Source organism: Lepisosteus platostomus, chromosome 8 (genome assembly GCF_059453375.1).
Source record: "Lepisosteus platostomus isolate fLepPlt1 chromosome 8, fLepPlt1.hap1, whole genome shotgun sequence".
In the NCBI taxonomy this organism is placed as follows: Eukaryota; Metazoa; Chordata; class Actinopteri; order Semionotiformes; family Lepisosteidae; genus Lepisosteus; species Lepisosteus platostomus.
In genome coordinates, this window is record NC_142618.1 from 57751555 (window position 1) to 57779001 (window position 27447).

Below are 27447 nucleotides of genomic sequence, written 5' to 3' on the forward strand. Positions count from 1 at the left end.
TTTGCTTGTTTAGTATTATATTAAGTGCTATAAATTACTCACAGGTGCATTTTATATGTTAATAAGAGAAGAGACTTGTCAGTTGAAAGCAGACAGCTCTGCCCCTTCACAGTGAAGGGAATCTGATGTACAGTCCGACTTTCGTTATGATTTTCCTTTTGTGCGTAGTCCTTACAGATTCGACTATATGCAGAGCTTCAGCTATAAAAATACAAAATTGTTATAATTATGATGCTGAATGGCACACACCGCATCGGTGCTGTTTAAGTGCTTTTGTAGAAACGTAGTGAGCTCACTTGTAACATGATGAATTTTGCTGAATACAACTAAAAGGTTTCGCGCTGTATAGGTCGCCTGTATATGATGGTACTGTTCGTATCGAATTTATTGAATTTTCTTCTTCGGATATCTACAATATGCACAAAATCTGCTGTTAAAAGTGCTTCCCAACAAATAGTTATTGCAGTATATGATTTATTTAAATATTTATAAAACGATTACATTTGATGTCGATTCAACTAAAATAAATTAAATAAATGGGAAATAGAGTACACGACAGGGTACTCTCTGAAGGTGAAGGTGCACACAGGGTTAAACACAAGAGACGCAGAACTGCACTGCACCACCCCTACTATTGACTGAAGGTCGTTTAGATCAAGCTAAGAAAAGCAAAAGATTCAGATCTTAACTGTTTTTCACAGATGCCGTGAAACACATCTGACATTTTACTTTTTTACTGTAACTAAATAAAAACTTAAAATTTCGAGCATTACATGAGAGTTTTTAGAGAAATTCGGGACTAAATAACTTGGTGCTTAAATTGTGGTTAGTACTTTGGAATACTCTGTTGTGGCAATAATTTAATTTCCTCACAAATCGCCGATCCAGGGTTAAGTTTGCTTTTATTGCAAACTTGACATTGAAGTTTTAGCTACTCGCAACTTCATTCTGAAAGTTTTATTCTTGCTTCTCGCGGTGGTAGGGATATCTTGCAGCGTGATCCAGAGCCAAGCAAGTTTATTACACATGATTTGAACACAAACAGTGCAACTTCATTTAAAAAAAAAACGGTGTGCACTACTGTATGTCCTGGCATCTTTAGGGCAGAACAATATACTTCATTCAAAAAGGAAACCTGGGCACTTCGTACTTTAAATTGGACCACTTGATTTAGAGATCCAAATCACCCTTGGAAGAAATAAGACTGACAGTATGGCTTTTTTGTACTACATTATATAGAGGTTATACTCGAGTCTATAGGAATATGTCATTCATCATTGTCATCTTGAGAGACGCGAGGGGAATATTTACAAGGCCTTATTGTTTTCAGTGATTTTACAGTAACTCTTACTCCTGGATCTGAATGTGCTGAGGCAATAAAGGAAGCTTGTATGACAGACGTCCAGAGGTCCTTCCAATTCAGCCATATAATATGAAATTGAAATTGTGTGCAATAGGAAGAGAGCTTCTATTTAATAATGAGAAGCTTTGATACAGTATATCCATAAAACTAAGGTAAATACCTCTTGGTCTTTACTCCTATTCTTTTCCTAGATCCCCGAAATCCGTCATCCACGAGCCCTGCTGCAAGAAGAGGACACATTTTGTGGTAAAAAAAAGCTAAATTTGTATCGGTACTTTCTACAACTAAATTGTTTTTATAATTACACAGTAAAGTTAGCTCATCTTGTCACACTTAGGTGAAAAATAATCTCTCAGTGAAAAAAACGTGAACCAAACGTTCAAATTAAAGATAATACATTTTATTAGAAATTATTTATCGATTTTGTATTTATTTTCAAAATGAAATACACTTTGACTTAAGAAAATACCATTAGTACATTATTTTTACATCCAGTTTTACAAAACATATTTAAACTTTAACATAAAGTATTTTATATTTATGCGAGTCCCATATTTGTGTAAAACGTATAGTTGTATATTTTAAAGTTTTTAGGAGGCTGACAGTTTTTTTTTTTGTTCAGATTGCCAGTGAGAGAAAAGATAGCAAGCCTGCACATACTGTACTAATGTTGCTGCAGAAGAACAAATTGAACAAGTATTTCTTACAGAACGAGGAACACTTTGTAACTGAAGGGCACTCTACTTTGCGATGAAAGTGTTGAAAAAGTCTGGCAGTACATGTGTCCAGCTATAACATTCTAACCGGCAGGAAAATGTATGAAATTTACAGACACAAATCAATAAGAACCTCTTAAAATGATTGTCTCGAGCACAGCCAAAGACAAGCTGACACAAACTTTCTCACTTATCACTTGGACAACAGGGCAAGCTTTCACACGTGGCTCATCTGACACCATTCAGCATCCCTGCCCTTTGTCCTCAAAAAAGCTGCATCATCTGTGATTCATGCTCTTTGCATGCTCAAACCTAATTTGATTTGAGTGACAACGCCTGGCTCAGTGTTTTTTTTGGCAATATCTCAATGAACACTAGCACCGAGTCAAGGTGCTGAGCGTATTTAGAATTTGACCTTTTACGTTTGGGACACATTGCCCCAAGCAGATTAATTACCACATCCCGACGTTTCTTTTTTCTCATTCAGCTCGGTATCAATGCCCGCTGAGCCCAAAGCGCTCCTGTCAAATGACAACACCGTGTTCAGTATTGCCCTGGCCTCAGGGCAGGGTTACACATTGGCAGGAGTCCAGTCGAAGAAGCTGATATCCTTCAGTTCCTCCGGCAGGTAATCTTGCTCCACTGGCTCGCTGAAGGCAGGGTTGTATTTGTAGCCTTTGGCGTAGCCCAGGTTCTTCATCAGCCTGGTCGGCGCGTTGCGAAGGTGCAGAGGCACAGGCGGCAGGGGGCCCTGGTGATTCCTGAGGCACGCCTTGACGTTACCGTAGGCCTTGTACACCTCAACCGACTTGGGGGCCCTGGCAAGGTACACCGCGCACTGGGCCAAGATCACCTGCGCGGGACAAGTCACAGCAACAGCGCCATCAAGGTCAAGAGGACAAACTAGGCCAATTGAAAGACTGACGGCAGCATTTAACGAATAGGAACAATAGGTTTATTCGATGCTGAAAAGAGAAGAAAACACAGCGTTTCCGCGGTGGAGCCTTCAGGTTTATCTCCACAATTACAGCAACTGTTTCCTTTTAACAGGATTAGAACTTTTAAACCATAAAGAAAGAGCCTTTAAAATCATCCTGCTCCTCACATCTCACTTCAGACAGTTTAGCAAACGTCTGATGCAGTTTCATAACTTAACCTTAAAACCAAGGACCTCAGACCTTAATTTCTCTCAAAACCACAAAGCACCTTTTAGCACAATGCCGGTTATTTTTAGTTCGATTTCAGTTGCCTTGGGAGACTGTCATAGTGTGACTGTCACATGCTGCGTTCAGAAAGAGATTAAACCAACTAACATAATGAAAGTACAGTTTGGTTTTTTCAGCCGCAGTAGAGACAGCAGAGTACTGCAATATCTAAAAAAGGTGGATCAAGGATTTGCACTCAAGGGATCTGACGCACATCACACTCGGGCATCCCGATGACATGGCATGCTTGAAAAGCCGACACAGCCTGAGTCAGCGCCATCGGATCGGCGAGACCTGCAAAGGAGAATAATGCAAGAATGGGAGTGCGTCTCAAACCAAGAGCAGGGGGCTCGTCTTCACGCAAGGGGTTATGGGTGTATAGCCACCTTGTTAAAGCTCATACCCCGCCTTCCATCAAGACAGCTAAAAACCCCGCAGTAGGGGGAGATACACAGCTCACTGCAAACTCACAGGGGCCAGTAGGGTTCTTGGGTTTGCTGCTGCTCTGGCCTTATTAAGCCTGCCTAAACCTCACGGCTGTGAGCTACTGAATTGTGAATTACAACCACAAAGAGTTAAAAGACATAATGACGGATGTTTTTTTGGACACCGCCTCATTAAATGCATTTTGAATTCCTGTTCTTTTTTTTTTGCATTATGATCACCATCGGCTGATGACAGTCCAGCTCATGCTGACGATGCCTCAGCTATAGGGCTCCACCTGCTCGAGTGCCTTAGTAGGCAAAGCCTTCTGGAAGAACACCAAGCCTCCACTTCTAGCGCTGCACACTAATGCTTTGAGATTAAAATAGTTATCCATTGATTCCAAGGCAAGCACAACACAAATGCACAAATGGTAATACTGTATCTCGCCAGCAGCCATATCGCCCTGCAACTCACAACTGGCAACCCACTGAAGCTCAGCAGGTGTGAGGCTGGACAGTACCTGGATGGGGGACCTCCTGGTGAAAAACTAAGGTTGCAGCTGGAAGAGGTATTAGAGGGGCCAATAGGGGGCGCTCTCACCCTGCAATCTGTGTGGGTCCTAATGCCCCATTAAAGTGACGGGGACACTGTACTGTAAAAAGGCACTGTCCTTCAGATGAGAAGATGTAAGACTGAGGCCCTGACTCTCTGTGGTCATTAAAAATCCCAGGGTGTTTCTTGAAAAGAGTAGGGGTGTTACACCGGTGTCCTGACCAAATTTCCCATCGGCCTTTACTAATCATGGACTCCTTATAATCCCCATCTCTGAACTGGCTTCATTACTCTGTTCTTCTCCCCACTGAGAGCTGGTGTGTGGTGAGTGTTCTGGCGCACTATGGCTGCTGTCACATCATCCAGGTGGATGCTGCACACTGGTGGTGGTGGAAGGGAGTCGCTGTATAAGTGTAAGGATTATTACTATTAAGACACCCAGTAATATACTGAAGTATCCCATGCTGGGAGTCTGGCCTTCTGGCATAGCAGAGTTCACTGCTTTTGGTGGAGAGGGACTAGGTAGTGGGAGTGTGCCTGAGAGACGACAATCAAGACCTTGGCTGTCAGTTGTAAGCCACCGACTCCCCACAGGTCTTATAGACTCAGATATCAGGTAAGTGTCTTTGTAATCTGTTGTTTAAAAATAGACAGCAAGTTAAAAATAATTAATAATTATCTCAATTGAAGTAGAACTGCATAAGATACTGTACTATACATAAGGAATCAGTTGAGAGAGGATGGTAACAGTTTAAAGATATTCTTCTTGAAGCAAAGGACCGGATTACCCCATGAATAAGTTAGTCATAGGCCAGAAAGCAGTTTAATAAAATAGTTCAATAAAATAATTTTAAAAAATGAAAAAAGTGAATGAAAGCACTTTGTAAAATCATTAAAACGAACAAGTTCCAGTTAAAGAAAAGGTGTATATTGAACTGCAAGCAAAGTAAGTTAAGGATATCAGAAAGGCAAAAAGGAAAAGGAATGTTGCAGTGGACAGAAAGGGAATGGAATTGTTATTATTATTATTATTATTATTATTAAGTGCTGTGATTCTACCAAAACACAAAGATTTTCATCCAGCAGAAGCTGAAACTCCAGGTCAGGAGCTGCTCCACAACAATTTACAAGGGAATGGCCGGAGCCGGTTAAACACAATGTCTAAACCACTCCTTCTGCCACCTTTAGTGCTCCTTACCTACGTCTTCACTGGCGAATCTCACCAGCCTTCGAGCCACATAGAGAGGGTCCTCGCCTCCTTCCAGCATGCGCCCCAGCCAGTAGAGGGCAGCGTTCTCATGGGAGCCCCGCATGGACTTGTGCAGGGCAGAGATGCAGTTGTAATGCTCTTCGCCTTTAAGAGGAACATAATCGGGGATTGATTGAGTCAGGCAGTCAGTGCTCCTGTACCCAGGGGCTCCAGTGTGCTCGGAGCTGTCCGCAGGTCACCCCCGCGGTGAAGGTTTGCACTGTGCAAGGCAGCACGCATCACTGTTCTCCTCACTCTCTGTTCAGACCAGGGCTAAAAGGGACTTTGTTACACCTGAGCCGTTTGTGACTCAGAGGATTAGTAAGGCTGCGTCATTTGGACAAGTGATAAACCACCCGGGTAGATTTACTGACTGCTGTAGTGAGGATTTCAAAGAGGTGCAAACTAAAATGTATATATACAGTATATACTATATCCGGCTAATTAGGGCTCCTGAGAAAACAGACTGTTATTGTACTTACTGTCTGTATCAAACAGCTATGAACACTGCAGTAATAAAAAATAGAAAAAAATACAAGATTGGTTAAGTGTATCCATTTTTAAAATTGAATTTACCATAATTCTGCTGAGCTCAAATAAAAATGTAAACTTTAAATATATAATCTAAAATATATGACAATTCTCCTTCTATTCCCATCCATATACGTGTATCATGACCAATGTCGAACCCCTTGACCACTGTGTGTATAAAACAGACATGGCTTTTAGGAGATAAAGCCCGAATGTTCGTATTTACATTTGATATTATTGAATAGATTATTAAATATAAAAGTCATATTTAAACGACAGATATTTATTTTATTGCCCGTAAATATTATTTGCTCACTTTTAAATGTCTTGGTTTAAATCATGTCTGAAGCTGATCAAATCAGCAACAAGAAGAACCTTACAAAACATGTTTGAAAGAGACAATTGAGCAGCTATGCCATAAATACGCAGGAACAACCTATTTGTAATGCACTGATTCGCAACTTTAGTTAACTCTAATTCATACGTTAATTATGATTGCAAAGGACACTATGTGAATGATAATGACGACCAATAGCGAAGGTCTTCTTTATCCCTTGCAATTTTCAATATATTTGGGCATTTTGGATATAAATGCATTACATAACCCAGATCATCATTCAGTACTAAATCCAGCACTGAACCGATTTTGTTGGGAGACTAGCGCTCATTGAAAATCCTGTGTCCCGTGGTTAGAAAAGAGTTTGTGTCTAAAACAACTGGTATTCGAGCCTAACAAAATCCCAGGGGATAGAAGACGGATTATCATTGCCGGCATTGTGGCTGCTTCCCACAATCTCTTCACACAAAACGTTATCTTCATCTTTTGAATTTCATGCGGCTGATTATTCGGATGCCGCAGTCGCAACCCCAGTACGCCACAGTATCGAAGGCATGCCGCTCTCCGCCGATACTATTCCTGACGGCTTTTCCTCGGAGAATCCCCTCTCTGCCTCGCCGCGCCGGTCCAACACAAACAACGACAGAACCGCGCAACGTCGCGCTGGCTTTCAAGTTGAGCTCACGCTAATAACCCCGACAGCTGGGCTCTGGTCACAGCCCTGACAGAGGCGTCGGGTGGTCTCTGACAATGGGGGAGAGAAGGGAACACCGCGTCCTGGAACTCATCCTGTGGGACTCCGGTTTTTCCTTTTAGCGTGCAAGCAGGGAAGGATAGCGGGGAAACAAGGAGACACGGGACACGCGATGCTTTCACTAACCCAGCCTGTCTGGCATCCGATATAACAACAATAACAGCCCATTCCCCCAGCACTCCAACAGCTGTCAGGTGATTCATGAAGACCTCTGTACAGCGGTACAAACTCACGGTGCTGGTCTCTCTGTGGTACGCAGCCATACAGTGCTCAGATGTTACTAGGAATTGAAAACTGTGTCAGGCATCGAGCCTGCTGTTAAAATCAAAGGGACTGATACTAAGACAAAAAGTAAATGATCATGCAAACTCCGAACACACCACAACATTGTGCAGCATCTCATGCACACTGCGACTTGGCGCTGGTTTTAGAAGAGGGAGGGACTGCAAAGTTAAAGAATTGCCATCCGGAAACTTACAGGATTCAAATCCTCAAAGTCATTGACAAAATCAAAAAAGGGTTGTGGGGTAACGAAACAAGCTACCCAGACATATTAATAAAAGCCAGCACTCTGGCTTCTTTCAAGAAACAGCTGGATGAGGTGAAATAGCTACTGACCTTCTGTCATCTGAAAGTGTTCTTATGCTCCGAGTCATGAAGGCTGACTCTGCACTAAGCTTGCCAGTTTATCCCCAGAGAATGCCTAAGTTACTACTGCACTTTCAATCAAATCCTAGTGGTTGCATCATTCCACTTTGAAATTAAAGATATAAACAAATTCTTCTAAAAATCTATTAATAAAAAAATTACTATGTACTGTAGAGGTGCAGCTTACTCCTAAAACATCCGGCGTTGGCAGTATTTGCAACTTTGGAAATTGTTGAGTGGGCAATCGTGTATCACTTCGTCATATTATTCTAACAGAGAAGGATTTTGCCCTTTAGGAACCATGCAACTCCTGCAAATTCTTCTTTTCATGCAATAAGAAAATAAACAACGGTCAGCAAGACGAGACCTACCCGCCCTGTCATACAGTATATGAGATCGCTGGAGGCCCTCTTTGACATGGTCTTCCTGGATTATAATGGGTTGAGTCGTCTCGCTGGCCTGGCCCAGCCTGGCGGCGCTGATTCTGGCCTGTACAGCAAGCTGTAAGCCATTCAGTCCGGTTCTGGCATCACCATCACACAGGTGAGCTATGGTGCTGAGGGCCTTCTGTTCAATGTATATCCGTGGCCTGCAAAACACAAAATGTAGTCTTCAGGGCAAACGCACAAAAAGGCGAGGTGGAAACCGAGGAAACCCTGATGCCTACAAAGCCTCTTTGGACACTGTGCCCAAGTGAGAACAGGTTCTGGGGAAAACGCAAAGTTTTTGAGATAAAGGCAGGCACACCAAGTACACCAGTGCAGATGGAAACAGAAGGAGCATTCCAAACTAATAGCAAAAAAAAACAGGGACTACAGCAATGTCAGTCAGTTTAAATGTCACATGCTCAGCATCTGCCATGACAGAAACCCAGCTGGAAACAGTAGCTCGCATCTTACTGTCACAAACAGGACAAGGACATTATAACAGCCAAGAATGGTACAGAGCTGCAGATCAGCACCACAAGGAAAAGACTTGCCTGTCCTGATTTATTAACTATCATACAGTATGAAAATCTATCTTTTTATTTGGCATACCATACAGTACTTCATCATGTTTCAGTGGGTATGTTAATGCACTGAGTGGCACTTAAAAGAAGTGTAATATGGGTAAGCAGATCCCAGTGCATCTTTTTTTAACCGGCTCAATGGAAGGTCAGTGGAAGATGCTTGAAATTACCTTTTCAGTTTGAAACTCGACAGCAAGTGTCAGAAACCTAAGACACAGAAGCAGAGAGCCGCTGTTAAGCGGCCAAAATTTACTGCATCTTATACTCCACTTGCACTTGGTAGTCCTGAAAAGTTGAAAAGAGACATTCCTTTGAAGCTTTCCTGACCGAAGGAAGAACACAGTTTTTCCTTTTAGGTTTCTCCCTTTTTAAGTGAAAAGAAAGAGTTCTTATACGATACAATTTTTCCTTTAATTGTGATATTTATGCACCTCTTATGCAGTGTACAGTAGGTTGTGCATATTGTACCAATGATCAACAGTCTGCATGATGTTTATTCCAGCCAGCTCTCAGTCCATAAACTGAATTCTTAATGGTCTTAAAGGGATTAATTTAAACACTCAAACAATTTGTATGGCCCTTAAAAATGACAGAGGTTCTTTTAAACTACTGAATTTCAGAAGTTACCAAAATAATTCCAAACATTTGGACAAGAAAGAAAACTTGCATTTGTTCCAATCAAACACCTTGCTAATTAAGGCTATAATTATTTAAGGCTCAGCTGGAATGAAAACTAGGTGTACGGGCCTTTGGAACCAGGATTTAAAAACCCCTGGTTTGTGCTTCATATCTGACAACAGCAACACGAGCAGCTTGCTACTGGTTTTGTTTAGGCATGTAAATCTGCTGGGACTTGGAAATCCAGAAATTATATTCAATCCAGAAAATTATCTGCATAATCTGATACAGTACAACAAGTCCTGTTGTTTCTTTGTGAGACGCTGTACCTGGGTGTTCCAGTCCATCTTATTTTATTCTGTACAGGCTGACGGGTGGCTGCTAAATGGAAGAACTGAACTCCCTCCAACAGGGCGAAAATAACACTGATTTTATTACATATTAAATAGCTGGGCTCATTCAGCCTTGCTTAGTTACAAAACATAAACAGGAACATCACAAGAACAAGTTAAAAAAACACTCTGGAAGAGGTTCCAAAAAGGGACAATTTTCCTTTACGTTTTTATACTGTATAGCAGTGAGGATCCAAAAATGCTTTAAAGAGAGAAAGGGGACCCAGTTCACCCATCACACGGGTGACACATACCTGCTGTTGCGTGCACAGCACATCTGGTGGAGAACTGAGGAATTTCTTCATCAATTAATGGAGAACTACAGCTATGGCAGATTGTCCTCAATGAGGAAAATAGAGCTCCAGTCTAACAGTGACAGTGCTATGGAGATATTTAAACCAAGCAATCAGGAATTTAGTTTAATATCTTAACCAAACAACATCACCATCTACCACACAGTGTCCTGGTAGTCTGGTGTTCTGCAATACGTGTTGTGAAATTGTGGCCCAAAGGCAGAAAAGTCTCAGTTACTGCTCCACCAACACTCACAGCCACAACCGGTGTTTCCCTCTTGTTGTCCCTTCACGACACTAACCAGGCCCAACCCTGCTATGCTTCCAAGACGTGATGAGAGCTGGCTGGAACAGGGGTATCTAACTAAATTTAAGCAGTTGGGTATTTTACTGGAACAATTCAGATTGAAGAGCCTGGCTGAAGTGTCTCACCAAACAGTTATGTTCCTGCAAGTGAGACGGGTGTACAAGTACAGAATTTAATTCGGTGACTAGGCTACCTGTTAAATTGGGGTCAGGGTATTTTAATTCGAGGATATAAATATCAGAGGCTGTTAACAGGAGGGACATTAAATGGGTTTTAATTGTACTGGACATTTCAAGTGGAGATTTATGGCACAGTTCCTAAGCACAATGGATGAGAGACGTGGCAGGAGGAGCACCAGCACAAGGGAAGGAAACAGCGAGGGCCCACTCAGTGCCCCCGAGAACCTGTTCACGGACATTCCTCTCCCCATTTTAAACCCATTCATCATGCGCAGCTGGCCCTCGACAAGCACCAGCCCTGCTAAAGCTTGATCACTGTGGCGAAGGACAGCCAGAACTTCAAGCCCAGTGGAATTTTATTTCCCCCTACAAAGCAAAAGGCAGGAACACGGCCAAAGGAACAACTGCTGCCCAAGACAGCAGCTCATTCACATAATCTCCGGTTTCCACCTCATTGTCTAATCTGGAGAACGATCGGAACAATGCCAATGCCATCTACAGTGATACCAGAGCAGTCTGCATCACAGTGGCCCACAGGGTCTCCGGCAGAAGAAAGAGAGCTACCAAGTGAATTCTGTCTTATTGCAGCTCGTGTCCAACTTGAACAATGAATTTCTAGAAAGCCAACATTTGTGCTTCAGTTTTGAAACTCACATAACATGCTTTACTGACATGCTGGGAAATCCAGGAAGCTTCTGAAGTCAATATGTGCCCTCTGTACTGACTTCGTTGATGGCAAACCATTTAAAAAATGTTAGAAATTTAAAAGAATAGGCCTAGATACACTACATGGACATAATTATGTGCACTGAGTACTGTACGTACCTTAGTATAGAAAAAAAAAACTTCATCGTCACAAGTCATCTTTAAAAATCTTGGCACAATACATAGTAAAGAACTAATAATTTGTCTTTTTTGAAAGTCTTATACTATGTTACTGTAGATGCATTGGGTATATCTTTAAAATTGCTAATCTATATATCCAGTAACCCAGGGTCCTTGAGTGCCACAGTGCTTTTGGTTTCTCACTTCATCTCAAACCTTAATATCTTAAATGAGCCAATTAAGTGGATAAGAAGCTGAATTAGAGCGCTCTATGACCAGGGCTTTCTACCCTAGCAATAATCTTTGTAACGTTAGTGTGAGACTATTTAAAAAGAGGACTGGATTTGAGAGTTCTGGCTGTCACTGTCATTGTGACAACACAATAAAAAGAAACGATTGTGAAACTCTCCGTGTTCTGAGTGCTTTCATTTGGATAATCATAATTTCAACTTCCAATATAAGAAAACTACAGTTTCTGTTCTTGCTTTGGCATCTCAAACAGCTACCTTAGTGCACGTGTAACATCGCATGCGGCTTTTTTCAATTAAACATAAATACATCAAATATTTTAGTCTCTATACTCTCAGTGCTCAGATTGGCCTGTAAGACCATGAAGATGATCACTAGGAAGCCAAAAATAAGAGCGAATCAGAGTATGTGAAACCAACCCTAAATGGTTTCGCACATTTAAAAATAGTCCTTGCTAACGATTGTTCACAGTTGTCAAAACAACTGTAGCTTTCAGTTTTTGTTTCCTTTAATTTAAGCAAGACAACAGCCAACAGACTGATGCGTGACTTAACTTTAATGGACAAACAAGCAGACTTGCGAGATATTTAAAAAAAAAAAGAGAATCATTTAGAGCTGCTTTATCTCTATCTGGGCAAGGATCTCCCCTCACTGCTGCTACAAGCCAAAGAGAGAGAATGTCAGCTGCTCCACCTGTTCTGTGCTTTCAGATCAAGACTCTATCAGGTGCAGTTCTCCAGCTGAACGTCACAAAAACCAAAAATCAGCAGAGTTATGCACCAGTGATTAATCAATAAGATCCCCTGAAAAAAGAACAGCTTATCTCCTAGTCTAGTCTAGCTTACCATGAAGACCAGTCTCAATGATATGAAGAGTATCTTAAACTGTATAATGTAGCCAGCATTGACTAAGGGACTGTATACATCACGTGTGTATGAGATTCCATTACATACAGTAGTAACCTTTTTTAGACTAAATTTATGTACCAACATTTGTGGTATTCTTGAAAGAAGCATTATCCAAAAATGCAAAATTTTACTTCATGTTCTTCACATTTGTAACGGATGTTTGTGACCTCTATGGTTCAATGTTCCCGTTGTTACAATTAGTCGGCTTTATAATATTAGTTTGCAAACTTTCCAGCTTTGACCTTAAGAGATGAGAGCTTGGAAAAACAAAGGGCCATATTCGTAGACTTCTTACCAGGCTATTAATACCTGTTTATACATTTACACAAACACAAAGAAGCTGGACAGCATCAAATACATCTTTTTTTCCTGATTTACCAAATTGAGTTTAAAAAAAGTGCACATGGGTTCATCATTTAGAGAGAGGGCCTATAAAGCACTTTTTTTACAAGAACTCAGTATCTGTTTAAACAAATAGTTCTCAAGCTTCAACTAGCAATGATCCATTTACATCTCGCCCCCTTCAAAGTACCTCACCGCTCAATTCTCTTAATATCTTTCTAGCCAATGTGTTCAAAAGCAAGCCTTCACACCAACAGGACAAGGCGCGCTCTTACTGCCCGCAGATATGAAAAAGCTCTCCACGATATTTACACAGCGTGACAAACCTGAGCGAATTTATATAGCAGCAGACAAGATGATCCAGTAGTTAAAATTAATGTACTAACCCAAAAAGCATTTATAGTGGAAAACAAAAAGAAAAAAAGCTTTTTTTTTCCCTCCCACTACAACTCATGAATTCCCTTGATTAGCTGTGCAGCTGTTTCTGCAGTAATGCAGCCTTTCTTCCTGACCTATGGCTGCAAAGATATCCCCACAGGCAGCCCCCTCTCTCCTCTTTCCTGGCGACACTCAGCCTTCTGAGATTCCAGACCCTCAGTGCTAACCAGTCGCATTCTCCGGGTGCTTACTCAGAGCTGTCGGCGCTGTCCTCGGAGTCGGCGCGGTCTCCCTGCAGCACTCCGACCCCCAGCGAGCTGACGGCCCGCAGCAGAATCGCCTCCATCGCCTCCACGGACAGCTTCTCCAGGACGATGACCCGGCAGCGGCTCAGGAGGGCCGCGTTCACCTGAAAGGAGGGGTTCTCCGTCGTGGCGCCGATCAGGGTCACCGTGCCACACTCGACGTGAGGGAGGAAGGTGTCCTGGAGATGGGCGGCAAGGAGAAAAAGGTGCTTGGCATCGCCGACGCGCCGAAATACCCACAGTAAGTCTGCTCTCCTTCTGGCTCACGCCACCTGGCATTGTAAAGATTCGCGTCCGGAATTTATCGGGAGAGCTTTACATTTTAGCACTTTGCTCTCCGCAGGAGGAGTCCCTGTCACACCATTTCGGAAAGCTGAGCCCTGACATTGCTTTCTGCGCACAATGCACGCAAGGCAGGCAACCGTTCGGTCGAACTTTTGAGGTGCAACTGTTCTTCGGGAACACACGTGCGTGCGCTTGGGGGAAAAACGTCCCCACAAGTGTGAAAAGTCTGTCTGGGGCGATTAAGAAATAGGACAAAACAAATTTATAATGCAAAAAAAAAAAAACACACACAGAAAGAGCACTGAAATCTGGCACAACCACAGTAAATGAAGAAATAAAACACAGTTTTAGAAAAATGTATTCATGCCATATGTTCCCCTTAATCCTACAGTCAGTCTGTAAAGGGATTATTCCACACTTCCAGAAATGTACCCCCCAATTTCAAAGGTGTATACTGTATATTAAATGGGATACACCTAGAATTTTGTTTTGTATAGCTTTTCGCCATTTGTGAATGTTTCTAGCCTGTCTGGAAATTACATGTGATGTGGTTTATATTATTCAACACAAGTAATCACTGCACAAATGACGGTCTCCTGATTGTGTGGTTGGTTTTGAACACAGCTGCTGTTGCCTCAATACAAAAATAACCTGGAAGGAGGTGTCTTCCCCCAACATTGAGGTGAATTGTTCTGGATGAAACACGGGGTCTTCCAGATAGTTGTGTGTCCTGCCACAGTTGTGGGACAAAACGTACAGTCTCTCGGTGATTTCATATTGCACAGTGCAAAGCAGGAATGTTCCAAAACCATATTCCCTCTGCCTCCAACCTTTACTTTTGCACACGCAAAATAACTCCCCAGCACCTTTCATCTCAAATGTGTCATGATTACTTTAAAGCTGCAGCCTAGTTAGAAAGCTCTAAAAAATATTTCTATGTCCACTGCACAATTAAAACTTTCTGAAAATTAAAAAAATGTACAAAGTGAGCTGTGCATGAGTTTTTTTATGTTACACAATAAAAGCTTTTTCCAGAAGATAAAACATTAAATTACTTATTATCTCTTGAGTTCACAGTTTAAAATCCTCATAACTTTTGTGGATGTGTTTGTTAATATGCCGCAGAAATAAATATATTTTGATAACTGAAAGACACTAAAACTAAGACATAAGTAAACTTTATAAATGTTATTTTGCTGCTGCAAGAGCTTTCATGGAAACAAAACTGAATCCGTAAGCACACATTTTAAACTGTGTATCAGAAATCACAGGGTCAATCTATTAACCTAATTAAAAACCTTTAGATCAAAACTCTCTCAGTTGCACTTCACAAAACATGGTGCTAACAGAACCTCTAACTTGGAAAAACAAAGTTGAAAACAAAAAGTACAATCTAGGCTACACTAGCTTTGTTGTTACAGCTTATATTTCCAAATGTATTTTGGGATATACACTTTCACCAAAGCTAAAGCTGTTAAGCAGACTGTGAAGGTGTCACTGGCATCCAGACTCAACTTACTAAGTACCTGAAGCTGTTGCTATGCTACTAAGTCTTGGAACAAATAACATAAACCAAACCTCCGCCTGCGTCTATGAGCAGTATATCATTGCTAGGACTTTGTCCTGCAATAGACAGGCAGGGACAATTCGACTGCTACGGTGTACAGCGGTGAATGTCAGCTTTGATAAGAGACATCTCATAAAAAAAACGAAGAACAAGCAGAGGACTCTTTGAATTTTTGTTTGTCAAGACGCATCAAAAACTAACTTTAAAGACAAAAAGATTTGTGAATTATGGAAATCCATATCCTTTACTTTGGCCTGTTAATAAATTCTGGGCTTGAAAAAAAGAAAAGATTCCATTTGAAAGTTAATGCTTTATGTTGCATCATTGTATCTGGAAAAGCATTTTTCCCAAATAGCTTGAGAGAACGTATTTTAGACAGAAGACACACCCAATAACTAACAGGTACAGAAATCCACATTTAGCATTAAATCATATTTAAATATTAATATATATTTAGTTTGAAATCACCAGCAATCTGTCAACTGTGAAGTACTTTAACTGATTTCCATTTCTAGCATTACTGTGCACATACCTTCATTATCACTTGCATCACATCTACATGTATCTACTGGAAAAAAAAATGCTTTCAAAATGCCATACATTACAGTAGTCTTCATAACTCCAGGAAAAATAACTTGCTTGCACACGGAGAGAGTAACTCACTAGTGTGGAGCCGTCTTTCTGCACTGTCATCTAATGACACAGCAGAGCACAAACAGAAGTGAGAATCAATTTCAGGAGTCACACTGGGAAATGTATGTAGACTACCACAACAAACTGGAATTTAAACAGGAAACCACTGTGGCATAATTTCCCCATACCATGGAGATCATTTTCAAACACAATCAGTCAGGGCTTCATTTTAACATCTCAGCAGTAGGAGAAAATCCATATCACAGTATCCCCCTTTACCATACTGAGGCTTCAGTTTGAAATGTCTGGGCCGAACAAAAGAAGACAGACGAGCCACTCACTTGTCCACCAACAAAACTTCAACCTAGAGCAACCCAATTTTCCTTAAAGATCTCCCATCACATAATAACCAGGACTTCATGGAAGTACAGCTGTTTAATCTACCATGATGATGTTCTTATCCTTCAGCAGGTGGGAAGATTAGAGACGTGCTGACAGGCAAAGAGTTAAAGGTTAAAATTGGGAGAAAAAACACTTTTTGAATGTCGCTAAATTCTTCGTGTCTAATTTCAGAAGGCAGAAAAGGAGCGACTGTCATTGTGCCATACTTAAGAGATGGGAAATTAAATCATTCACAATCGAGCGTCCAATAACATCTAAAACAAACGAGTCAATTTTGACTAGCGGTAAGAGTATGTACGCTTTATGTACACAATTCTTTTGCTTAACACCACAGCTATAAATTACAAGAAAGCTGAAAGACCACAACCCGTATATAGATGAGCTCAACGGCGATATTCTTCGCTGCTTCAGTGATTGACAGCCTGCGATCAGCGAGGAGGACTGCAGTGGCAGGCCTGTGGCCTGGAGGGGGCGCTGTGGAGGGGGCGCCGTACCTGCTGCGCCTTGTTGAAGCGGTGGATCTCGTCGATGAACAGGACGGTCCGCCTCTTGAACAGCCGCAGCTCGTTCTGCGCCTGCTTGATCACCTCACGCACCTCGGCCGTGGAGGCGCTGGTGGCCGACAGACTGACGAAGCGAGCCCCGCCGTTCCTTTTGATGTTACCGGCTATAATGTGAGCCAGCGTCGTCTGCAAGGAAAACCAGAAAAGATACGAGAGAAAGCGCTTCACAGGCTGCCGAACTACCATTCGGTACCTCTGTGCCAACGCTTCCCGGAAGAAAATGGCAACAGATGGTACCGACTGCTCACTTATTATGTTTTTAATGTCCCGTTATATGAAGAACATCGCTAGGAAACCGTGTTTCCTCTTTGTAATACTGAAAAAGGTTCGACTGTCTGAATATAATTAAACAGAATTACACCTGGCTTTAGGACCAAGTGGACACAATACCTCTGCAGCTGCCCTGAAAACTTGGCCGAAGAGCAGAAACCCAAGTGAAAACGCTGAAATGAGAAACGGAATTTAAAAGCGAGGCACACTTGGGGCTAATGTCTATAATGGCAGTTCTTCAGAAGCAGCACCAACACCAGGACACGCAGCAGGGTCTTCAGCGAACGCTTCTCTCTCACATTGAGAACATACTCTGAGGCACCTCGTGTCACATCTGGAGAGTTTTTTTGTTGCCATACTGTAAATAAGCCCAATACTGCATTTCATGGCTCTGTAAAAGACTTGTGTGATGCTAGCACAAACGATTTACTCAAAACCATAAGTGTCTTTTCTGCTGTATATCAGCTTAGACTGTTATTATTGCGGCATAGCATAGATGAGGAAAAAAAGCAAGTTTATCATTTAGCGATCTTCAATTCCCATTATTCAGGATCTTCAACAACGGTATCGCAACAAGAGAAAGTAAAAGTTAAATAAACAGCCTATATAACATGTAGTAACAGCTAATCCATCACTTTGCGGCTGTGTCTTGTCCTTGTTCCCTTCCATACTGCCATAAAAAAGCTCCTTTGTGTACTATATTTACAGATCAGAATTAAGTAGTAACTTAATTTTAAAAAAAGACTAAAATCACGTATTTTTATCATGAAAACCATTTCAGCTCCTTTATTTCTTACAATCATGAACTTATCATTCTCTTTTTTTACGTAAAAGCCTAACCCTAAGTAAAATGTATTTTCAGGGGCAACTGGAGTTCATACTGCACATGCTTGAATTATCACCCAAGTTCATTAAGTAACAAAACAGACATCGCATGTGGTGACCAATTTCAATATTTTAAGTTATTTCAGATTTCACAATTCAATGTTCCACTGTACCAGCACAGGAATATAGAGACAAATAAGTCCTAAACGGCTGACAAAGAGTGACACCTTGCTCCCCAGAACTTTTCCTGCATTTGTAGGAGCATGAGGTTCATTTATTTTTAAGCGTGGCCTGAACAAATCTGTCCTGTATTGTAAATCCTTCAATCCTGCCCAATAAATGGCAAAAATAGCGCAGGTGAAACTCAATACCCATGCAAGGGCAATGAGTCATGTTTTGACGGTAAATTTGGCACTCAACGCTGACCCTGTCTGGAATGACCGGCATCTAACAGGATCCCCGGTTCTCTGCATAGCAAGAAAGGCAACGCACTTCAGGCCAGAATTCCTCGGGTGCCACAGATAACCCCAACTATGCAATGTTGTTCTTCCACTTCAAAAGCTGCTTTACGAGGTATTGGAAACAGGCAAATCAAGGCCATCTGTTCCTCTCAGTTCTTTAATTTAGTCTTTTCTCTGCTCATAATAATAGCTAAGGCATTTGAAAATAACCGCAGAAAGAAAAACCTGCCTTTTTCTGAGTAAATGTATTTGTAATTATATGTTATATGGTCCTTATGTAAGCCTGCAATAGGTCAAGTGCCAACAGGAAGTCCAGCAGGTGGTTATGAGGTGTCTGTCTGCTCACTCCGGCACTATTTTCCGAAAAATTGACCTGAACACTTCCCGTCTGCTTGTGAACTTGGATGAATTAAGTTAAACTTAAGTAACTTTAAATTATGTTATAGAGCCTTAACTGGCTTTGTGAAGAGAAAATGTCCATCTATATACACACGTAGGACTCAACCAGTCCCAATCAGGTTCTCATACTGCAGGTCACTTTTTTTTTTTAAAAGATTGGCAACACCTGTAAACTGCTGAAAAAAATCAAGGAAATAATCTGTTCAGTTAAGAGAGCTCTGGACTTTGAAGACTGAAGAGCACTTAGATTCTTGTCCTAACTGGTCTCTAAATTGCTTAACTAAACAGATCACTTGTTTAACTGCTCGAAATGGAATATTTCCATATCTTTAGAAACTGATGATCTACAAAACTTGCTGGACTAGGTCTCTCCAGGGCCAGGGTTCGAGACTACTGTTCTATAGGCTAACCACACAGTACTGTATGTTGCAATAGTCAATAAAGAGGAGTGAGCCAGTTACAGTGGTGGCCTGGCATGCCAGGCCTTAATATTACTTTCAATTCAGAGCTTTCTCAAAAGTACAGTGACGAGTCAGGGGAGCTCAGGAACAAAGTTACACGGACAGGTGAGACCACGACAAACCTTTAGCAAAGTGATGGGAAAGCTAAAGTGCGGAGAAAGAAAGGAACTGCATAGATGGTCCAAAGAATACGATCACAGGTGCCATGAGTGAGGCATTGTGTGTTCAACAAAATCCATTTTTAAAAACATGGTTTTAAGATCATTTGAAAACGTTCCGTTCAGCTTCTGCTCCCAATCCAAGAATGCAGAAATAGCAGCACGTATAAGAATAGGTCAGGACAGAGCAGAGCAGCTGCAAGGGCTCTGTTAGCCTGCCATCTGTCAGCACTCGAGTCGGTTTCAGGGTTCGCTCCCCAATGTGCAACTACTGTACCTGCTCCTCTGCCCTCTTACAACTCTTACAAAGCAGGAAGACTCTTACAATTTGTCCGATATTTCCAATATAATAAACGTACTCCCCAAAGATTTTTAAGAACTCCTGTTAAGAAGTCTGTTAAACTATGCCTTGACAAGCTGTGGTCGAGTAGCCTTCTTCTTTCTGTATTATTTCTCCATTTATTCTTTCTGCCCTTTTCAGATCTCTGCTTGGCCAATTATGCCAAAAGCAGAGCTGTGAAGCTCTCAGGAGCTGGTTCTGTTTCACCTCCAGTAGCTTTTAGCTTTATTCACCATACTTGATACAGGCTTTATAAGAGTAAATTCTTACCAATGCTGAAATTAGACTGGTTGATTAAAAAAAACATCTTTGCTCTGCTTAAACAATCCTTACAAACCTTTTCGTGGCAAAGGAAGGGTGCGTTATTCAAACAATACACTGGGATGCAATACTGAAAATATAAGGGAGTTATGTCAATCTAAGTAGAATATTAAACTAATAGTGTATACAGATGATCATACAGAGAAGACATTTTGCATGTCTCCTTTCTTCCAACAGCTCGCATAAAATGAACTCTGGTACACAGTAAGCAGGATCGGACCATATACTGTTACTCCTTCACATTAAGCTTACTCTAGCAGATACCCTGGCTAGCAAAATGTTATTTCTCTGTAGCAGGTGTCTGTCAAAGGTCACAGACATATTTCATGCCACACAACTTCTCACTACTCAGAAGGAAAAGCCCCTGCATGTGCCCGGCAGTTAAATTAAAACGCACCTTTAATTCTGAAAGTGAATACTGTCCTTTTAGGAGTAAATGCTAATTTCCTAAGTAAAACGCGTTCTAAACATATAGTACATGTGTTTCGTTTTCTCCCTATAGAATTATTGGGATATCTATATAGCAAATCACACAGAGAACCTGCCAAAGAATTAAAACAAGACGGATGAAGTAAATTTTAAATCTGTTTTAATGAGGAAAAACAGCCTTAATATGAAAATAGGAGTGAGGAAGGGGATACGCAACATCAGATTCTACACTAATGTAGCCGACGAAGTTGTCCGAGTACAAACCCATTTTGAACTCACCTGATGTGATAGGTACAGATCAGGTAGAAGGTTTCTCATTTGCATCACAAACGTTTTCAAGTTAGTATTTTTATTGGTCACGTAGCCCAACAGACCTTCAAAGGAGCTCGTAGCTTGATCAGACTTTCTTAATAACATTAGTAAAAATGCTGAACCTGCTTACAGATTAGCATTAAATTTATACCAGCTGCTGGGATTCAGAACACCTCACATTTATACCTCTTTCAACCTATAGTACGCTGGGCAAACGTCCCGAGATCGAATTCTTCCGCGACGGGGGTACCTTTAAAGCGGAGACGACGGCACCGAAAATTTTTGGCGCGCCCTCTCTTTAAAGCCCTGGCCAAATACGAAGACAGTACGTACAGTTATAATTCAAACGGAATTAAAAACTACACATCCCAGTTACCATGGTGGTGCTTGTGATCATTGCGTTTAACCAACGAAACAGGGCGAAAAATCAGTCACATGACTTTGGGGCAGAGTTTCGAAAGCTTAACCTATCAGCAACAAAGCGAAATTGACACGATAGGCTACCTCAAACTGTCAGTTACACGACTGTGTATGTCGCTTAAGCCACTCCTATTTGGCATTTTAGTTATGGAGGCGAGAAGACGCCCCCCCCCCCCCCCCTCTGGGTGTCTGATTTGCCGCCATCTTTAACCGCTTCGTGTCCGAATCGCAGTAGCTACGCGTACGAAATAAAGTTCATCCCAGCTACAAAACATATATATTTTTGTGGTAAGAGGGCGCAAAACATCAGTATTTACTGCTATTAATTACTGTACGATTTATAGTTGAAATCTGAGCCTAGATATAAAGTTAGATATAAAGTTAAAATTTCGACAAAGCAATGTAGGAAATACAGAGAAAAGAAATCCTTTCTGACATCTAAAATCAGTTTCGATCAAGGTCTCTAAAACGAACAAGAAAAAGAGGATTTTCGGAGGGCAATTACGCTGTGTTTATATAGGATAAGTGATCTATGAGCAATCTAATTTCTTGTTCGTTTAAAACAGTGAAATGTCAGCTGCAAAAGATCGCACCAGAAACAGCACTCTCTCTGCCTGTCAAAGACGTTCAGGAAAGGCTGAATGAAGTCATGTTAAGAACAATAATTCGCTGATCAATAATAACAGTTGTAGGAAAAGAAACAAAAGATAATGAAAACTTCTTTAGGCTAAAACTCAAGTTCATTCTACAAATTAAGGCAAATGAAAATTCAGGATGTTAAAGTGCTAGAGGTGTAAAAAATACAAAAATGCACATGAGTAAAAAGTTTTAGAAATGGAGCAGGTGTTGCTTTGAAATAAGCAAACAGAAAAAAAGCCATGACTAAAGTGCAGAAGAGGGATGCAGGAACACTTGCTTAGATATACAAAAAAAATCACAAAAAGGTGTATGTTACAAAAGAACATGCAAACATGTTCATCATGTACATCAATTTCCCTTCACGATCAATAAAGTCTTATCTATAAACATGAAACAGAGTGAGGAATCAGAAAATTAGCATGCATAAAAAACAGCAATTCTGTCAATAAGCCCTAAATGAATTAATAGCAACCATGGTTTCATGGAGGGCTTCTCAGATAGTTGGGCATTCAGGTAGATTGCCAGGTGAAAGGATTTGTAAACATACTTTGTTAAAGCAAGTCAGTTTTTTCTGCAACACATAAAAGACATTTTTCCAAGAAAGTTTAGCCTTTGTCACTAATGAAACCACTAAATAAAGACATAAATATAGAAATCTTAAGATTTTGTTATTCAATGTTGGTAGCAGGATGAACTGTGCTAAGTGTATATTTTGTCGCAGCTTTGCTGCAAGATGATAACAGTGAAAAAAGGTATTTAGAAATGAGTTATTTCAAGAAGAAAATGTTCAGAATAATTGCAAATCTAGCAGGATAGAGAAAGCACAGAAAACAGGCAGTTAGATTGATCAGATTAGTATGAAAAGTTATTTAGCAAAGGGAATGAGAAGAGTGACAAACTAGTATGCTTTAGATCTTTTTATCTGGACCAGGGAAAACTGATCATGTTTCTCTATAACAATAATAAAAAACTTTATTTTATATATCACCTTTAAAAGTGGCATCTCAAAGCAATACAGTAGATATAAAAACAGATAAAAGGACCACAGATTACAAAGTAAATACATATAAGAAAGAAAAGCAGTTAGAGGTGCTACCAAAATTAGAAAATGAAGCAGATACAGACACTAAGTCTTCTGAAAAGAAAGGTTCTGAGGTTAGATTTAAATGCACTCAGGGTACGTGACTGATATCACTCGGAATACAAATTGAGAGCTCTGGGGTGCAGCTAGAGAAGACCCTGTCACCCACAGAATGTAGATGTTCTTGAGGACAGCTAGAAGACCAGAGTCAGACGGACAAAGGTGGGGAGTAGACAGATAATAAGCCATATACTGTAGGTACTGAATGAGGATGAGGATTTTGAAGTTGACTCGAAACCTGATAGGTAACCAATGCAAGGACTTGAAAACAGGTGTAATGCATCCCTGATAGGATTCTCGCTGTCATATTCTGAACATATTGAAGATTGCTCAGTGTGGATTTAATTTCCCCAGTGAACAGGATGTGCATTTATTAATTCTAGAAAAAAAAGCCTCTCTTGATTTCTCTAGTTCTTAGTTTCTCTAGTTCCCTTTAAAATAAACTATTATTCCACAATGCAGAGTATTATATGGACAGTATTTACACATGATATTGTGATTTAAAGAAATGAACACAAGCAGCTTTTCGAGATTTAAGTGTTGGCTGAGTTATTGCAGGATAAAAAACTAGAGATGTTGGTAAGAAGATAATTTTGGGATAGCTGAGGAATACACTGATAACAAGAACACTTCCTAATGGGGTTAGGCATACTTTTGATGAAGATGATGAAGTTAACAGACTGTATGTTTACATAGATACTGAAATGAGGATTGTATTTTAGATTTTGTGTAGTTGCTAGCATTGAACTGTGTGTTGGATGCACATGAATTGAAGGAATGGGCAAACATCGCTGATGCGGATCCACAGAGCCAGCATATTAAGATGTTTATAATTAGAGGCAATTTGTTTAAATAACTAGGTATGGATACTGATGTGCAAGAGAGGTGGAAAGGCTGTTTACTTAAGCCAGCACTATAAAATATTTTATTCTCAGTGAGATGCTGCCATTTCATAGTGGGTTTCTAACACTGTGTATAGTTCAATCCACACAGTGCCTTTACTTCCATCCATTTCTAATCTCTATCCAGTACAGAGGATTAGGAGCCTATCCCAGTAAGCAACGGACACAAGGCAGAATACACCCTGGACATAGCGCCAGTCCATCACAGGACAGACAGATACAAACACACACACACCAGGGCCAGTTTTCCCATAAACCAATTAACTTACCAGTATGTTTTGGAGTGCGAGAGGGAGTCATATCACACATATGGAGAAAAACCATGTAACCCAGAGAGAACATGCAAACCCCACACACACACAGGATGGCAGGAATTGAATCTAGGACCCCAGTGCTCCAAGATAGCAATGCTAACCACTTTGCCACCATTATAAATGGATGGATATCTTAGTTATCTTTCTAGTTCACAGGTTTGCATGCATAATTTAATTTTGAAAGGCGCTGAGACATCAGGTACTACTGTTGTATTTATGAAAAAGAAACAAAACAAAAAGCATACTAACAACTGTGCCATCCTACTCTTTAGTTAATACAATTTATTATTTATAAACAGTTAACATTGTTAGCAAAATATTTTGAATTATATTTAATTAGTCAGATTTAATGTATATTTGAACAATGAAAATATATTTTTACAAGATGCGGGGGAAAGTGCAACAACTTATTACAGTGCTAAATTTAATATTGATTGCTAATAGTTTATGCTAACACCTAACTTTCTTAATTAGGTGTAATTAAAACTGAACTAAGTGTAACATACCATTCAGAAATACAATCGAGAATAGTTTTGTGGTGTTTGTATGGATGAAACGTTTCTAAAATGTATAACGTAACAAATTTAAAGACGATTAAATTCTGTAATCTTTCCACTTGTAATGTCATTAGACAGAACAAGAAGTTTCTGCTTTGTCTAAGGATGGTATCAAAAAGTAGTCTAGGTGGTGAGAAAGCTGTGCTTAATGATAATTAAGTGACTTAAAAGTAAAAAGAGATGCTTCATATTGCTTGATTAATTTTAAAAACTAAGTTATAAATGCAGACGCGATCGCTGCCATAAGCGCTCCAGGCAGTAGAACGTTCGTTCTGTACTGCTGCGCTCCGCGCCTCCTCCCTCTCTCGGTGCCGCGCCCCTCTCTGACGGAGCGCAGTGGGCGGTACGCTATTTTCAGAGCCTCTGATTGGGAAAAAAAGACCTGCTGATGAGTTTCACACAACAGGAAGAGAAAAGAATGGGATTTTTTCTCTTCGAAACGTGTGTTGTCTTTATGAAATTCGTGTATTTTAAACGTTTAATTAAGAAGTAAAAACCTTACAGCGTACACAGAGATTCTGAGCTGATCACGAGGAAGAAAAATCACCCATTTTTCGCGCATAAAAAGTGGTTTTTAACTCTCGTAACCCATTTTTATAGGTTTTAAAGTCGTGCAATGTCTAAGTTAAGCAGGAACACATCATTATATCTCATTTTTTATTTCTTTTTAAAAAAAATTAAAAATCGTTTGCCCAGCCTACCTATAGGTATCATGAATTAAGCACAAATAATTAGGGTATTTTGTGAGTGTTTGATACTGTACATGGTAAATTGTCCATGTCTGTTCATCTTCAATCTTTCAGCTACAGGGCAGGTCAGGGGCTCAAGGAAATGTTCTACACTGACAGCCAAAGGGAACTAAACCTTGAAAATCCACGTAAAAGATTTATATTAAATTTCAATGTCCAAGCTCACCTTTCTTATATATATATAGTAAACGAGTTAGGGATAAAGGGTGTCAGGAAACGAGTTAAGGAAAGGGGTGTTATTTAGCTACTTTTTCTACTTTCCTCCCCGTTACAACTTCGGATATTTTTCCCTAAAGAAAAAATGAATTCAATTTCTGGGAGCTCCCGATTGTATGCGTTTTAAACGCTGGACAGAGAGAAGAAACGTCCTTGATTTCAGGCGGCCACCGCTCGGATCTGCCATCAATACAAACGTTTTGCAAACTACAGGACACACCGACTTCCTGGAACCACGTGGGGAAAAAAAAAGATCATAAACGTTTTGCTTCGACCCAGCTCGTTTTAAGAATATGGCTGCGTGCAAACCGACGCAACTACTGTGCAAAATACCTATTGTTGTTTTTTTTCCCCCTGTGCTCCGAGTTCATGATTTATTCTGCTTATAGCAAGGAGTGAGAGCGAGGTTCACAGAGAGCACAGGCTGCACAGTCAGGCAGGGATGAGGAAAGGAGTTGTGTCCCGGCTTTGGCAGCCCAGGTACCCACTCGGTACCCCCTCCTCCAGTACACATACTGTACCTTGCCGCAGCCGGGGGGTCCCCACAACACCAGCGAGGGGACTTCCTGCGACTCCAGCAGGGACCTGAGCAGCGTGTTTTCTCCCAGGACCTTATTCTGCCCGAAGTACTCCTCCAGGGTGTCCGGTCTCATCCTCTCCGCCAGCGGCTTGACGCTTTCCAACACGCAGGGACCCCGGGGGGCGCAGGCTGACGCCCCGCTCGCCGCCGGCCGGGGAGCATCTGCCCCCGCTGCCCGCACCCCCCTGGGGGAAGATCCCGGGGCTTTTACGCCCTTCGGGCTCAGGTCGGCCCCGTTCGTGTTGGCGAAGCCCCCCTGTTTAGAGGAGACGGAAGCATGGGGTTCGCCCGGTTTGGTCCTTTTGCTGCCCTGAAACACGGAAAACACGGCGGACGGGGCGCTGCGGCTTGCAGCCGCCGCCAAGTGCGCGCCCTGGCCGGGCGTGAATTCAGCCGCCGCCGTGTCAGCGGACGTGCGACTTTTCTTGCAAGGCGGCGTGTCGGCTTTGCAGTCTTTTTTCTGGTCTCCCTGCTCCGCTTCTAGCAGGCAGACGTCGAGGTGCGAATTAATGCTTGCGGCTTCAAAATCCTGTGAACACACTGGGCACTGAACAGCTCCCGGGTTATTTTGTTGCGCCATGTTTCTCGCCACACTTAGCGCCGCCTCCTTTTTTTTTTTTGTTTGGTTGAGAGATTAAATTAAATAGAGGAGAAATATATTCATTCAAGTATATTCTGCGAAATGTACATGTCCGGTTCACTTCAGTTTGGTCACTTCTGCGATGCAGCAGAAAGAAGCAAAACCGATCATTTCTTAAGGAGGCGGACGTTTACGTCGTGCCGGTGTAGTTTGGGATTTGTAGTCCTCAATAACTGCACCAAATTACATCGGCTAGAGGTGGAAAGGAAGTTCGTAGATTAACTGTGGCCGAGAAGTTTCATTTCAACATATTACTGTACATAAAAGTGATGTTTTC

General features: G+C 41.2%; 2 protein-coding genes and 1 long non-coding RNA gene across 3 annotated transcripts in view; 1 reads left to right on the forward strand and 2 right to left on the reverse strand.

Annotated features, from left to right (window-relative positions):
• Positions 1 to 1747: 1747 nt before the first annotated feature.
• On the reverse strand, positions 1748 to 27307 carry wrnip1 (WRN helicase interacting protein 1). Its single transcript, XM_088644035.1, has 7 exons — positions 26472 to 27307; positions 16968 to 17162; positions 13533 to 13765; positions 8153 to 8370; positions 5461 to 5616; positions 3499 to 3578; positions 1748 to 2932 (listed from the first exon to the last, which is right to left on the reverse strand). Exons 1-7 carry the CDS (start codon positions 27108 to 27110, stop codon positions 2651 to 2653), a joined length of 1803 nt encoding a protein of 600 aa, XP_088500161.1. The 5' UTR covers positions 27111 to 27307; the 3' UTR covers positions 1748 to 2650.
• mylk4a (myosin light chain kinase family, member 4a) overlaps positions 13698 to 27447 on the forward strand; it is a 56382-nt gene continuing 42632 nt past the window's right edge. Inside the window, exon 1 of the mRNA XM_088644033.1 lies at positions 13698 to 13827. Within this exon, the coding sequence (XP_088500159.1) occupies positions 13772 to 13827 (56 nt within the window). The 5' untranslated portion in view covers positions 13698 to 13771. The remainder of the gene's footprint in view (positions 13828 to 27447) is intronic.
• LOC148657582 (uncharacterized) lies at positions 20844 to 26465 on the reverse strand. Its single transcript, XR_015941002.1, has 2 exons — positions 25687 to 26465; positions 20844 to 21208 (listed from the first exon to the last, which is right to left on the reverse strand). It is a non-coding gene; the product is annotated as an uncharacterized LOC148657582 (long non-coding RNA).